Source organism: Tachyglossus aculeatus, chromosome 21, assembly GCF_015852505.1.
Source record: "Tachyglossus aculeatus isolate mTacAcu1 chromosome 21, mTacAcu1.pri, whole genome shotgun sequence".
Classification (NCBI taxonomy): Eukaryota; Metazoa; Chordata; class Mammalia; order Monotremata; family Tachyglossidae; genus Tachyglossus; species Tachyglossus aculeatus.
Window position 1 is genome coordinate 73964090 of NC_052086.1, and position 15848 is coordinate 73979937.

A 15848-nucleotide genomic window follows, 5' to 3' on the forward strand; every position below is an offset into this window, starting at 1 on the left:
ATTACCACATGGGGCTCACAGTCTAAGTAGGAGGGAGAACAGGTATTTAATTCCCATTTTTCAAATGAGGAAAGTGAGGCACAGAGAAGTTAAGTGATTTGTCGTAAGTCTCATGGTGGGCAAGTGATAAGGCCTTTTGAATCCCAAGCCCGGACTCTTGCTATTAGGCCACAATTATTTCCCGCTGCTGTTGTGTAAGCGCTGAGTCATTTGTTTTATATACTAACATTTTTGTTGAAAGCTTTCGGTGTAGACATCGCCTACAGGATTGGGATAGACTAGTGTTTGTCAAACTGGAGTTTTCGGAATGAAAGGTAATTGAAGCAGAAATGGCCGCATAAGGGGCTAGTTATTTCTGGGTCACTCCTGCAGCAGTGAGGTACTAACAGGTAACCCTGCTGACTTGAAAAAAGTTAACGCACCTCCCCAGATGCCCAACTTGAGAAGCGTTGGCTAATGGGCCGGAAGCAGAAAAAAAACTTTCAACCAGTCTGAGCGACTCTGTCCAACCACCTCTTCTGACTGAGGAAAAGTAGTTTGGCTAGTAATATGAAACACAAGTCCTACGAAAATTTCTTTAATTTTTTTATGTTATGGAAATACATTTTTCTTCATTTCCATGATACAAAAACGTTAAATATCTAACAATGATGTAAAGCTGATCTACCATAGCAGAGCCATGGGCTTTTTGTTGTATTTATAGTCTGGGCTGGTGCTGTAGCTAGTAGTAAGTTTACCACAGAGTTCATACACACATGCACACACACAAGCATGCACGCTCAGACCCACTCACACATTGTTTTTTTTATCAAAAACAATCCCCACCAAAAACAAACAAACAAAAAAACAAATCCAAAAAACTACAAATCCAGACCAAGACTTTCAACGGCATGTGAGGAAAGAACCTACCCTCTCCCATCCCTGCCTCCCACATGAGAAATTAACGTCTTAGGAAAGTACTCTATAAATTGTTTTCCAAAAGGCCAGTGCACATATTGGGTTCATTTCTGAGTTGACCTCGGTTGAAATTTTCCTACTGGAAAAAGGGTTTGAAAGTGTAATGTGAGTCTCAGTCAGAGTCACGGGGGCGAAGCAGTGAGACGCTGACAGATCTATTCATCGTGAGGCTGATGACCATGCAGTGCAATTGCCTGAAAACCTGAACATGGAGAGATGTGTGATAACCCCTCTACACAGGAAACGGCTCAACACTAATTCATGACCACAGCATGGAAGAATGTTGGCCCTTTCTGCTCATTTCACAGCCAATACACCACATCGGGCGGCCCGAAACACACTTCATTTTGACTCTTATATCTAACATTTTATGACAGGAAAAGTTTCACGTGACTAACAAGATGAACCAGTTAATAATATATCCATTTATGACAGATTAAAACAGTGATGATTGTTCAAAAGACAGTTTAAAAGACTGGTTTTTCAGATGATACGCTTTGTTTTTAAACCATGCTCACACCACGTTTTATTAAATTAAGTACAGTTATGGCTTCCAAGTGGTGTAGTCTGGTGATTTCTCAGAATCAACTTTGCTTTTTTTTTTTTCATTTGAACAGCTGTTGGCTACCACGTATCAGGAACTTCAAAGAGGCCTGCTGAACTCCCCTTGATGCTTTCTGGTGGAAAAGAAAAAAAAAAAGACATTTTTAGGACTCTAAGATAGCATCTTGAAAAGAGGACTCAATTACTTACTGCAGATAAGCGTGCAGCTTTGGTGTATGAGGTAAGCAGGCTTTCATACCAGGGCATGGGTGAAGTCACTTGCCTAACCACTGGGAGAAAAATCCCTTCAGGATCAGGTCTCTATTTTCCAGAAATAATTGCAAAGCTAATACCGAAGAACTACAGAAAACCAGAGACGGATAATACCCAGGATTACACGGACAAATACTGGATTAATGGAGCTGCAGACTCAATGTGGCTTGATCTCTGCTCTTTAGGGGTTTAAATGGTACAGCACACGGCATAAACACCAGTCCTTTTAAACAAAAGCCCCCAAAGGCTAGGCTTCCACGGGCTGGACCATCAGAGGATAAAGTTAGCTCACAACGTTTTATATATCTTTTATTTGAGAAATATAAGGGGCTATTTATTGGGAAATTAACGCTTTCGATGCTTGCTGTATGTCTTTTGCAGTTAGTGAGCAGTGGAAAATTGACAGGTGGGAACATAAAAATCAAGGCTGAGGCGAAAGAAGGCATGGAATTTTTTTTTTGGGGGGGGGGGCCGGTTTCCAACTAATATTGACTGAAGCCTTTATTTAGTTCAGCTAGACACACTTCTCCACTGAATGTCTGTTTGAGCCAAAAGCCAGGAGCCCTTTTCCTCAATTCACACCATTCACGGAAGGCACGGTAACTGTGCCAAGGCACTGAGATACCAAGCTTCAGTCCAGAGTGAATTTTTACAGCTGATTTATCAAGTTAGATGAGAAAGCGTTTATAATGGAAACCACGACAAACCAGGAATTAGCTGCACAAGTGCTATCATGCACTATTTAAGCTATAAAACAAAGCTGGAGGGAAAACCTGAAAACTGGCAATCTCCCAGCCCAGATCCTGATAACACAGACACCAGAAGTTTTACGGGACTTTGGAGAATTCAAATTTGAGAGCACCATTTTTTTTTTAAAGGCAATAAAGGAGAAGCTTCCAAATGGATAAGGAAGCCATAGATCAGAGAGGGCTTGATATCAGTAATTCAAAATATCTGGAGATTACTGAATCTAATGGCAACTAGGGGATAACAGGGAAAGATAATTGGCTAGACCTGGGAGATAAGAAGAACTGAAATCTCAGAAAAAATTTTTGAGATGAACTGGGAAGAGTTTAGGAGAGCTGCCTACAAGGGAATGTCAGTGAGGAGACTGATGCAGTAGATGAGATGGGATTTAAACCCATGCTTGAGCCAGTGTGTGTGGTAGCAGTTTGGCAAGAAAGGAAAGAGCAAATTCTAGAGATGTTGTGAGATAGAATCGACAAGATTCAGTGACTGAATATGGAGGTTGAAGGCTGGGGATGAGTGAAGGATAATGCCAATTGTGGGCTTGTGAACCAGGAAAGACAGCAGTTTGTCTATAGTAATAGGAAATTGGAAAGGGAATTTTTTTTTAATGATATCTGTTAAGCGTTACTATATGTCAAGCACTGTTCTAAGCAGTGGGGTCAATACAAAATAATCAGGTTGGACATAGTCCCTGTCCACATAGGGCTCACAGTCTAAGTTGGAGGGAGGAGGATCTAGTTCCCATTTTACAGATGAGGTAACTGAGGGACAGAGAATTTAAGTGACTTGCCTAAGTGCTTAGTACAGTGCTCTGCACACAGTAAGTGCTCAATAAATATGATTGATTGATTGATTGACTAGGGTCACACCGCAGAGAAGTGCCGGAGATGGAATTCGAACCTAGGTCCTCCAACTTCCAGGACCATGCTCCCAGCTAAGTGGAGGAGAACAGAAGTTCAGTTTTGGACATGTTGAGATGGAGATGAGGGTGGAGACCCAGGTAGGGATGTCCTGAAAGCAGGAGGAAAGGTGAGACTGAAGGCGGGGCGGGGGGAAGGTCATGGCTGTAAATATAGATTTGAGACGCATCCGTGTAGAGATGGAATTTGAAGCCGTGAGAGTGGATGAGCTGCCCAGTGGAGTGGGTGTAGATGGAGAACAGAAGGGGACTCAGAAACCCAGGACCGAGCTTTGAGGGATCCCCACAGTTAAAGGGTGGAAGACTGAGGAGCCTTGTCTGTCTGTGAATGACAGACCGAAAACCACCGGCCAGAGAGGTGGGAGGAGAACTAGGAGAGGATGGTGTCAGCGAAAGCAAGGCTTGACAGTGTTTCCAGGAGAAGGGCTTGGTCCACTAAAACCCCAATACAAGAATCTAAGGGAGCATTTCCTTTCAGAATAATTACTCAGAGATTATAACTTCAGTGACCGGATTTCCATGTATTGGATTAACAGTGATCACATGAACCTAGTTTTTCACACTCTGAGATCCGGACAGGCCTAGGTTTAATTTCTTAATTATATTTAATAATCACTCAAACAGATTGAGTTTGAGTCCTCCCCCTCCCATCCCCTTACTGTAGGGGTTCCTCACGGTTCAGTTCTTGGTCCCCTTCTGTTCTCGATCTACACTCACGCCCTTGGTGACCTCATTCGCTCCCACGGCTTCAACTATCATATCTATGCTGAGGACACCCAAATCTACATCTCTGCCCCTGCTCTGTCTCCTTCCCTCCAGGCTCGCATCTCCTCCTGCCTTCAGGACATCTCCATCTGGATGTCTGCCCGCCACCTAAAACTCAACATGTCCAAGACTGAACTCCTTGTCTTCCCTCCCAAACTCTGCCCTCTCCCTGACTTTCCCATCACTGTTGACGGCACTACCATCCTTCCCATCTCACAAGCCCGCAACCTTGGTGTCATCCTCGACTCCGCTCTCTCGTTCACCCCTCACATCCAAGCCGTCACCAAAGCCTGCTGGTCTCAGCTCCACAACATTGCCAAGATCCGCCTTTTCCTCTCCATCCAAACCGCTACCCTGCTCGTTCAAGCTCTCATCCTATCCCGTCTGGATTACTGCGTCAGCCTCCTCTCCGATCTCCCATCCTCCTGTCTCTCCCCACTTCAATCCATACTTCACGCTGCTGCCCGGATTGTCTTTGTCCAGAAACATTCTGGGCATGTTACTCCCCTCCTCAAAAATCTCCAGTGGCTACCAATCAACCTATGCATCAGGCAGAAACTCCTCACCCTTGGCTTCAAGGCTGTCCATCACCTTGCCCTCTCCTACCTCACCTCCCTTCTCTCCTTCTCCAGCCCAGCCCGCACCCTCCACTCCTCTGCTGCTAATCTCCTCACCATGCCTCATTCTCGCCTGTCCCGCCGTCAACCCCCGGCCCACGTTATCCCCCGGCTCGGAATGCCCTCCCTCCCCACATCCGCCAAGCTAGCTCTCTTCCTCCCTTCAAGGTCCTACTGAGAGCTCACCTCCTCCAGGAGGCCTTCCCAGACTGAGCCCCTTCCTTCCCCCTCGCTATCCCCCCACCTTACCTCCTTCCCTTCCCCACAGCACCTGTATATATGTATATATGTTTGTACATATTTATTACTCTATTTATTTATTTTACTTGTACATATTTATTCTATTTATTTTATTCTGTTAATACGTTTTGTTTTGTTCTCTGTCTCCCCCTTCTAGACTGTGAGCCCACTGTTGGGTAGGGACCATCTCTATATGTTGCCAACTTGTACTTCCCAAGCGCTTAGTACAGTGCCCTGCACACAGTAAGCGCTCAATAAATACGATTGAATGAATGAATGAATTAGTGCCCCGTCCCAGCTTCAGACCACAGAACACCAAAGGGTGATAATTCCATTGCCAGTACTCCACCCAGGCTGCTTAATAAGCACAGGCTACAGGGAGTTGGGGGAATTAGGCTGGGTTTCCATAGCAGCCAGGTTGTAGGCATAGGAAAATTTTTAATAAAGATTAATTTGATCAAGTACAAGGCAATGCGTCTAGGGAAAAAATCAACCAGATTACCACAGCAGAATGATGGGTTCTGAGCTACCAGTCACTTCCCAGGAAAGAGATCACCGGGGCATTGTTGACTGCTCTTTTAAATTATCAGGAAAATGGGCAATAGCAGTCAAGAAGGCCACAACTGAAGACAGGGTGAACTCGGATAGCGGGATAGAAGACCACACAAAGGCATAGTTTGGCCACTATATCAAAAAAACCCTAGTTCATCCACTCCGGGGTTTTGCACCAAGTGGTGAACTTTGGGACCTTTTGTTCACCTGGGCATCCTTTCTCAGAACTTAATACTGTGCTGTGCACACAGAAAGTGTTGAATAAATACTGTTACTAGTACTACCACAAGACAGACATAACAGATAGAAAAGGGAAACCAAGATGCTCAAGGAAATAGCGAAGCATCTGTATGAAGACAGACACCAAAGATTAGGAGACCCTGACCAGGAAATAGATGGACAGGGAGAAATCCCCTATCATTTGGATGAGGGAGCAACCATCAATGCTCAAAAGGAAATAGTAAGTTTTAAACAAACAAAAGAACACCTTTCTTCACCCACTGAGAAGTAATCTTATGGACACCACTACTCCTAGAAGTTCATGAGGTTTTTGGGTAAATTAAGAATGGGTAGTCCAAAACAGGTTACTGGAGGGAAAGTTAGGATGCAGAAAGAAAAGTTAGGGAGGTTAAATGGCATAGCCTTAAACATAAGAATGGAGGTCAAGGAAGGAAATCATCACTTGATCCTTCCAGACATCCTGTTGAAATTGTTAAGAGACAGAACACCAGACTAGATGGGCTATTGGCTTGACCCAGTAATGGCATTTCTTATGTTCTTAAACAGCCGGGCCGCTAGTATTGACTTCCTTCAGGCTACTGACATGGAATTACATCAGCTGCATCATCACTTTGATCCTGGAAGGTAGCAAAATCATCTTGTCTTCAAAAGGCCCATTTTAGAAGCCATAAGAGAGAACTTCAAACCCCTGTTACTTCCGCCTCAAAAGGGGGAACTTGAAACACCCACAGAATGACTGAAACATTAAGTTCTCTCAGAAGCATGCGATGCCTGAAGTAGCCAGCCCTTCTGAAACTGGAATTTCCTAGGCCCTAGTTTATGAGAGTGCAAAGTCTTTACAAACAGCTGGTTTTCCATGAAAAACGCTAAAAGAGAATAAACGTTAAAAAGAACTTGGCTGCCACCTCTCAGACCTTTGAAGCCCTTCATTAGAAGGGAGAAATGACCTGAGCCAGCATCCCCATTTTCCACTCAGGAGAGTTGTTTTTTCAGGTAAAACCAAACCAGACTTTCCAAAAAGTGAAGTTCGGCATTACCAGGAAGAGCTGAGACCTGGTGGAACTGTTAGCACAGTGTCTCCACAAGCGCAGCACCAAATTCATACTCAATGCTGAAACTGTAAAACACTTTTAACACTGTCAATAAAAATCTTCCTGGGAGGTATCTGGGCTTTCGGTTGACCTGGTCCTCCAAATGACTGACAGTTACTTTAGAACTTATTTCTAACTTTAATGAAATGTGTAACAGTATCTGCGGGGATGACTGCTTTAAGTACATTCTAAACGTTTACACTATATCCTTACGGGTATAAAATTTAAAAGTTCAGCAGTTTTTCCAAGGCTCCAATAAAACAGAGTTTTTGGCAAACATTAAAGGTCTAATGAGTAACGTTTTACACAGAAAAGAGGCAGAAGGTTTGAAACTATTTTTCTACATTTACATTACAAAAATTAGCAGGAAGCCATGTTTTAATGAATTTTCTTTTTGAACTTGACTGGAAACTTACAAAAAGGATGCTGGGGGGTCTCACATTAAAGAGTATATTGAGTGAGACTTTACTGTATGTAAATATTTAGTTGAAATAGAAATTCATATTACATACTGCACGATTATTCCTTAACTTAACAACCGACTCAGAAACAGTACAAACATGACTTTTTAAGGCACCCTGAGCTCATTTGGATAAGGAAGAATTTATTAACAAATAAATAAATGATGCCCATTTCCTGAGAATGGGAGAAAGATTTAGGTAAGTGAATATATGAGCCAATATAATAATGAATTCTATAAGAAACTAGCAAGTTTTAGGACCTTTAAGACTACAAAATGTGGGTTACTGTGTTTCATGCCCTCAGACAGAGGGATTGGAAACTTTTGCAGGGTGGTAGGGAAAATCTTTTTCTTCCCGTCACTTCTCAGGTATTGGGATACAGTCAGTATGCTGGGCTTGGAACAGGGACTCCTTTTTTTCCTTTGTGTTAAGATCCAGCTATTGCCCCATCTCCCAGACCTAAACCTGATTTCTTCCTATCTTTTCCATCATTATAGATAATACTACTATCCTCCCTGTCTCACAAGCCTGTAACCTCGACTTATCTCTCTCATTCAACACACACACATTCACTGTCACCAAATCCTGTCTGTTCTACCTTTGTAACACTGCTAAAATCCACCTTTTCCCCTCCATCCAAACTGCTACTATGTTGATCCGAGCACTTATCATATCTTGACTACTGCTCCAGCCTCCTTGCTGATCTCCCTGCCTCCTGTCTCTCCCGACTTCAGTACCTACTGCATTCTACTGCCCAGATCACTGTATTACAAAAACATTCAGTCCATGTTTTTCCACTCCTCAAGATCCTCCAGTGGTTGCCCATCCACCTCCGCATCAAACAGTAACTCCTTGCCGTCGGCTTTAAAGCACTCAATCAGTCCTCCCTCTCTTACCTGACCATACTGATTTACTACTACAACTCAGTCTGCTAACCTATACTCTGTGACTCGGTCATCTATCCCACCACTCTCCCCACCTTCAAAGCATTATTAAAATCACATCTCCTCCAAGAAGCCTTCCCCAACTAAGCCCTCATTTCCCCTATTCCCTCCTGCTTCTCCCTCCAAGTACCCAAACACTTGGCTTTGTAGCCTTTAGCACTTGATATTCACCCCACTCACAGCCCCTTAGCACTTTTAATGCCTATCTCCTCTTCTAGACTGTAAACTCCTTGTGAGCTGGGGATGTGTCTATCAACCCCAGTGCTTTGAACAGTGCTAGGCACATAAGTGCTTTACAAGTGCCGTAATTGTTATTATTAGTCTTATTACTATTAGTCCTGTAGCCTTTTCTTTTTGAAATATCTGAGGTTGACCATAAAATCTGGAACTCAGGAAAACAACTCTAGGATCAAGTGTGACCCTCATGACAGCCCAGCCCGCACCCTCCACTCCTCTGCCGCTAATCTCCTCACCGTGCCTCGTTCTCGCCTGTCCCGCCGTCGACCCCTGGCCCACGTCATCCCCCTGGCCTGGAATGCCCTCCCTCCGCACATCCGCCAAGCTAGCTCTGCTTCCTCCCTTCAAAGCCCTACTGAGAGCTCACCTCCTCCAGGACGCCTTCCCAGACTGAGCCCCCTCCTTCCTCTCCCGCTCCCCACCCCCCCCGCCTTACCTCCTTCCCCTCCCCACACCACCTGCATATATGTGTATATATGTTTGTACGTATTTATTACTCTATTTATTTATTTATTTTATTTGTACATATTTATTCCATTTATTTTATTTTGTTAATATGTTTTGTTTTGTTGTCTGTCTCCCCCTTCTAGACTGTGAGCCTGCTGTTGAGTAGGGACTGCCTCTATATGTTGCCAACTTGTACTTCCCAAGCACTTAGTACAGTGCTCTGCACACAGTAAGTGCTCAATAAATACGATTGAATGAATGAATGAATCTCTGTTGTCCTGTACTGTCCCAAGCACTCAAAACCGAGCTCTGCAAACAGTAAGTGCTCAATAAGCCATGACTGACTGATTCCTGTCTAAACTTCTCAAATGGGTAGCATATACCCCACTACCTCTGCTTTGGAACAGGGAACTCCCTCCTTGACCTCAGACACTTTAGTTATCTCTTTTACTCCACTGAGGCCTAATAATAATAATGGCATTTATTAATAATGACATTTATTAAGTGCTTACTATGTGCAAAGCACTGTTCTAAGCACAGGGGAGGTTACAAGGTAATCATGTTGTCCCACGGGGGGCTCACAGTCTTAATCCCCATTTTACAGATGAGGTAACTGAGGCCCAGAGAAGTTAAGTGACTTGCCTGAAGTCACACAGCTGACAATTGGCGGAGCGGGATTTGAACCCATGACCTCTGACTCCAAAGCCCGGGCTCTTTCCACTGAGCCACACTGCTTCACAGTGTGCTTGGAGACCTCTCTTTCCAAGGTTGTCAACAACCACCTTCTTGCCAAATCTAATGGAGTCTATGCTGTCCTAATTTCTCTTGATCTCTCAGCTACCTCTGACACTATCAACCACTCCCTTCTCATGGAAACACTACCATACCTGGATTTTTCTGACACATTTCTCTCCTAGCTCTCCTCCTACCTCTCTCTCTGACTGCTCTCAGTCTCTTTGACCATTTCTTTTTCTGCCTCCCAAGTCCACCAGTGGATGCATGGCTAATTGGAAAGAGCAAGGGCCTGGGGGTCAGAAGGACCTGCGTTCTAATCCCAACTCCACCAGTTGTCTGCTGTGTGATCTTGGGCACGTAACTTCACTTCTCTGTGCCTCAGTTACCTCTGCAAAATGGGGATCAAGATCGTGAGCCCCACGTGAGACAGGGACTGTGTCCAACCCAATTTGCTTGTATCCACCCCAATCCACCCCAGCGTTTAGTACAGTGCCTGGCACATAGTAAGCATTTAACAAATACCATTATTATTATTAGGTCGCTGCGTGACCTTGGGCAAGTCACTTCACTTCTTTGGGCCTCATCTGTACCTCATCTGTAAAATGGGGATTAAGAGTGTGAGCCCCATGTGGGACAGGGACTGTGTCAAATCTAATTAACTTGTATCTACCCCAGAGCTTAGAACAGTGCTTGGCACATAGTAAGTGCTCAAGTACAATTATTATTATTTTTATGAATATCAAGGTTCTACACAATCTTTTGAGGGAGCGCATCCACTCCTACAGCTTCATCTACCATCTCTACATGGATGACTCCCAGTTCTTTCTCGGTAACCGGGCCACTTTCCTCCTCTGCATTCTCACATTTCCTCCTGCCTCTGGGATACCCTTACACTGATGTCAAACTGAGATCGCAGACTCAATAAGTGCAAAACTGAATCCCTCAGGTTCCCTCCCAAATCTTTTCCTTCACTAGGGCTATGTTCCACTAATGTTTTTTTTTTCCAGATGTACTACAAGGGATTGCTATGAGTCCTATTATTCCACAATTTAGAGGATTATAGCTAAATTATAAGAGAGCTGACAAAAGAAAAATGATTAGTCAGTGACGCTCATCTTCCCTTACCTGCCCCAATTACACTGTAAACTCCTTGATGGGAGAAAACATGTGTCATGCTTCTGTAGTACTCTTCCAAGTAGTTAGTACAGTCTTCCACATTCAGTTAACACTCAACAGAAACCCATCAATCAACTGCATTTACTGACTCAGCTGACTGAGTCCTTTAAACTTGATGGTTAGGAGTTTCTGCTTAAACAATCGATCAATCAATGGATTGTATTTATTGAGTGCTTACTGTACTAAGTACTTGGGAAGAGTACAATATACCAGAGTTGGTAGATACGTTCCCCTGTCCATGGAGATTACAGTCCGGAGGGGTGATGGACATTAAAATGAAGTATGGATATGTACACAAGTGCCATGGGGCTGAGGATGGGTGGAATAAAGGATGGAAATCCAAGTGCATGGTAGATGAAGAAGGGAGAGGGAATACGGGAAATGAGGGCTTGGTCAGGGAAGCCTTCTTGTGGATATGTGGAAATGAACAGGCAACTTTTGGAGGTTTTGGGGGAGTGGGGAAACATGCAGAATGATTAAAAAAACAATAGGGGCAGTAGATCAAAATACAGACTGGAAAGAAGAGAGTCTGAAGGCAGAGAAGTCAGCAAAAAGGGTGACGCAGTAACAGTCAATCAATGGTATATACGGAGCGCTTACTGGGTGCAGGTCACTGAACTAAGCGCTTGGGAAAGTACAATACCAGAGACTTGGAAGACATGATCCCTGCCCACTGGGAGCATACACTCTCCGGGGGTAGACAGACCTGAAAATACACTATAGCTAAGGGAAATAGTGGAGAATAAGGATATTTACATAAGTGCAGTGGGGCTGGGGTGAGTATCAAAGTGCTTAAGGGGTACACACAAGTCAACATAGAGGGGAGGACAAGTAGGGGAAAGAAGGGCTCAGTCAGGTAAGGTCTCTTGGAGGATGTGTGATTTGAGGAGGGTTAATAAATATCGCTGATGGATCGACTGATTGGGGAGAGAGGTGGACTCTTGGATATTAAAGAGGAGGAGTTTTAGACCCAAGGGAAGACATGGGCAAGGGGTTGGTGGAGGGATAGAGAGATCAAGGTAGAGAGAGCAGTAATAATAATAACAATAATTATAATAATAATGATGGCATTTGTTAAGTGCTTACTATGTGTGAAGCACTATTCTAAGCGCTGATGGGGGGATACAAGGTGATCAGGTTGTCCCACGTGGGGCTCACGGTTTTAATCCTCATTTGACAGATGAGGTAACTGAGGCCCAGAGAAATTAAGTGACTTGCCCAAAGTCACACAGCTGACAAGTGGCAGAGCCGGAATTAGAACCCATGACCTCTGGCTCCCAGGCCCATGCTCTTTCCACTGAGCCACGCTGCTTCTCTAAGGAGGAGGAGGAGGAAAAAGAAGGCTACTGCTGGAAACAGTACAGAAATATCAGGATTAAATAACAGAATAAATAATTTGAAAGAACAAATGCAAAATCTAAGTGCTGAAGGCAGGGATATGGTACATAAATGCTAAGGATGGGTGTAGGGCCTACGCAGATGGAGTGTTGTGAACTAGTGGCATTGAAACCCGAAAGTTTGGTGACAAAACACCTCCCAGAGCACTCTGAGCAAGGCTTCCATGAGGCTGCTCTGTTACTTTCCACAGTAGGAGGCAAAGATGAGCTGCTCCAACCCTGAGCCTGAGTGGTTTGTAAGGTTCAACACACATGCCTACCATCGTTTGAACTTGGGAGTGTCACTCATTTCAGTGCTTTACGAAAGTAACTGAGCAATCAGAACTGGAAGATTCAACATGCTAAGCGTCTGATATATCTGACCTACATCTTGCTGATGCTAATAGGATTAAAATGCTTCAACCAACTGGGCTACTAAGATTCATTAAACTGCCAAGGTTGCTCTATTCGGAGATGTTACACTGAGATTAGCAAGCCAGAAAACCCTTAACTCCCTTGATTTAGCTGATTCAATTCAAAATTGTCAAGATGGAAGAAATACTTTTTTTATTAACAATGACGCAGAAGCAAAAGATTTAACAATTTGGAGCTCGATTCTTCAGAGAGAGGCAGTTTTACGGCCATTGAGAGAAAAAGGTACATTTTAATTGCAGCATTATAGAACTGGAGTCCTAAATAACTCAAAAGGTTTTCACCTAAACTCTGTAGGCTGCAGAAAAAGCTCATCTGTTGGTGGAGTCTGTGACTCGTACTGGATTTTATCAAAATTTCCCAGAGCTAGAACAGAACAAAAATCAAGCCCTTGGGACTGAGGGGTAGAACGCACTTTGTGTTTTATACTCTCTCAAGCGCTTAGAGCAGTGCTCTGCACACAGTGAGAGCGCAATAAATACTGTCAATTGACAGAATCATTGTGTGAAACCTGGTATGGAGGAAACAAGGTTTGAGCTTCCAAAGCCTGATCGTTAGTAATTTTCTCAATCCAGATAGCCACCTGTGACCTGCGACAGATATTTTTGTCCCAAATTATCCGATTTGGCTGCCTGCATTGGCAAATAATGATATTCACCATCCTCATCATCACCAATCAATGGCATTTATTGCATGCTTACTGCATGCAGAGCACTGTACTAAGCATTTGGAAGAGTACAATAGAGTTGGTAGACATGTTCTCAGCCCACAAGGAGTTTACAGTCTAGAGGGAGAGACAGACATTAAAATAAATTATGGACAAGTACAGTAGTACTGTGGGACCGAAGGTGAGGTGAATATAAAGTGCTTAAGGAGTGCACATCCAAATGCATAAGCAATGCAGAAGGGAGGGAATGAGGGTAATGAGAACTTAGTCGGGGAAGGCCTCTTGGAGGAGATGTGGTTACATCAACTTCTAGACTGTGAGCCCACTGTTGGGTAGGGACTGTCTCTATATGTTGCCAACTTGTACTTCCCAAGCGCTTAGTACAGTGCTCTGCACACAGTAAGTGCTCAATAAATACGACTGATTGATTGATTGATCAACTAAAGCTTTGAAGGTGGGGAGAGTGGTGGTCTGATATATATGAAAGGGGAGGATGTTCCAGGGCAGTGCCAGGACATGGGCAAGGGGCAAGATAAATGAGATGGAGGTACAGTGAGTGGGTTGGTGTTAGACGAGCAAAGTGTGTGGCCTGGGTTGTAGCAGGATGATAATAATGGTGCTATTTGTTGAGGGCTTACTGTGGGCCAAGTACTGTACTAACTACCGGGAAAGACACAAGTTAATCAGGTCAGGCCTATCCCTCAGTAGACTCACAGTCTAAGTAGGAGGGAGAACTGATCTGGTCTAGACTGTCAGCTCGTTGTGGGCAGGGAATGTGTCTGGTGATGTGTCTGGGGAAGCAGCGTGGCGCAGGGGATAGAGCACAGGCCTGGGAATCAGAAAGTCATGGAATCTAAACCCAGCCCCACCACTTGTCTGCTATGTGACCTTGGGCAAGTCATTTCACTTCTCTATGCCTTACCCCATCTGTAAAATGGGATTGAGACTGGGAGCCCCACATGGGATAGGGACTGTGTCCAACACGATTTGTTCGTATCCTCCCCAGCACTTAGTACAGTGCTTGACACAAAGTGCTTAACAAATTCCACTATTATTATTATTGTTACATTGTACTCTCCCAAGCTCTTACTGCAATGCTTTGCACACAGTAAACGCTCAATAAATATGACTGGATTAATGAATGAATTAAAAGATATGGAATCCCCAATATACAGATGAGGAAACTCTAGACTGTAAACTCACTGTGGGCAGGGAAAGTGCCTACCAACTCTGTTGCACTGTATTTGCCCAGGCACTTAATACAGTACTCTGCACACAGTAAGTGCTCAGAAAATACCACCGATTGATTAATTGACTGACTGACTGAAACTGAGGCACAGAGAAGGTAAGTGACTTGCTCAAGGTCCCAAAGCAGGTAGGTTGCAGAGCTGGGATTGGAACCTAGGTCCTCTGATTCCCAGGCCTGTGCTTGTACAATTAGGCCATGCTGCTTCCCTGTGTGAAACCAAATAACTGTCTCCAAAGCCCAAAAGGCAGTGAAAATTTGGTATACTTTCAAAGAAAGTCAAGCTAACAATAATCATAATTATGGTACTTGCTAAGTGCTTACTATGTGTCAAGCGCTGTTCTAAGCTCTGGGGTCCAAGTTAGTTAGCTTGGACACAATCCCTGTCCCACATGGGGCTCACACTCTTAACCCTCATTTTATAGATGAGGTAACTGAGTGACTTGCCCAAAGTCACATAGCAGACATATGGCAGAGCCAGGATTAGAACCCAGGTTCTTCTGATTCCCAGACCCATGCTCTAACCACTAAACCACGCTGCTTTCCACCTGACCAGGTCTGGAGGAAAGTGTTGCAACCTCGTGGCAAAAAATCACTGACAGGCTGCCACACCCCTGGAAGTATGATGCAGGCCTGATATGCTCAGGGCACTGCTCAGCTAAATGCCCTGCACATTTTAAGAGCCTAGTACACCACATGATTTCTCTTCAAGGGACCATATCCATCCCTGTGGTTGCCTACCTCCCCCTCCAGTCTTAAGGAGCTCTCTGACTTCCATCAACATGGGTGAAGAAGTTAAGGACCATTTATGGTGCAATAGGGTGAGTGAGGAACTGTGAGAATTTTTAGTTAAAAGTCCTTCCCTTTTATCAAAGATTTTGTTTCAGTAAAAACCCTAGTAAGACTTCAGCCCCATGTGGGACAAGGAATGTATCCAACCTGATTATCTGGCATCTATCCCGGTGCTTTGCACAGTGCCTGGCATATAGTAAATGTTTAACAAGTACCACAGAAAAATGAGCAAAAAAAAAGGGAGATAAGGGACAAATAATGGCTTGGATAAGTTTTAAACAAGCAGCCACTCCACAGTGCTTTTGGAAATTCACTGTACATTAGACCTGCGTTGGTGACTGCAAAAAATGGAAAGTTTGTCTAGCTAGATGAAATGGAGTTTGGCTTA

At 44.0% G+C, this 15848-nt stretch overlaps 1 protein-coding gene across 2 annotated transcripts in view; it reads right to left on the reverse strand.

Annotated features, from left to right (window-relative positions):
• Positions 1-561: 561 nt before the first annotated feature.
• PARN (poly(A)-specific ribonuclease) overlaps positions 562-15848 on the reverse strand; it is a 188853-nt gene continuing 173566 nt past the window's right edge. For both annotated transcript variants that reach the window (XM_038763155.1, XM_038763154.1), the window contains one exon: positions 562-1634. In XM_038763155.1, the coding sequence (XP_038619083.1) occupies positions 1582-1634 (53 nt within the window). In that variant the 3' untranslated portion in view covers positions 562-1581. The remainder of the gene's footprint in view (positions 1635-15848) is intronic.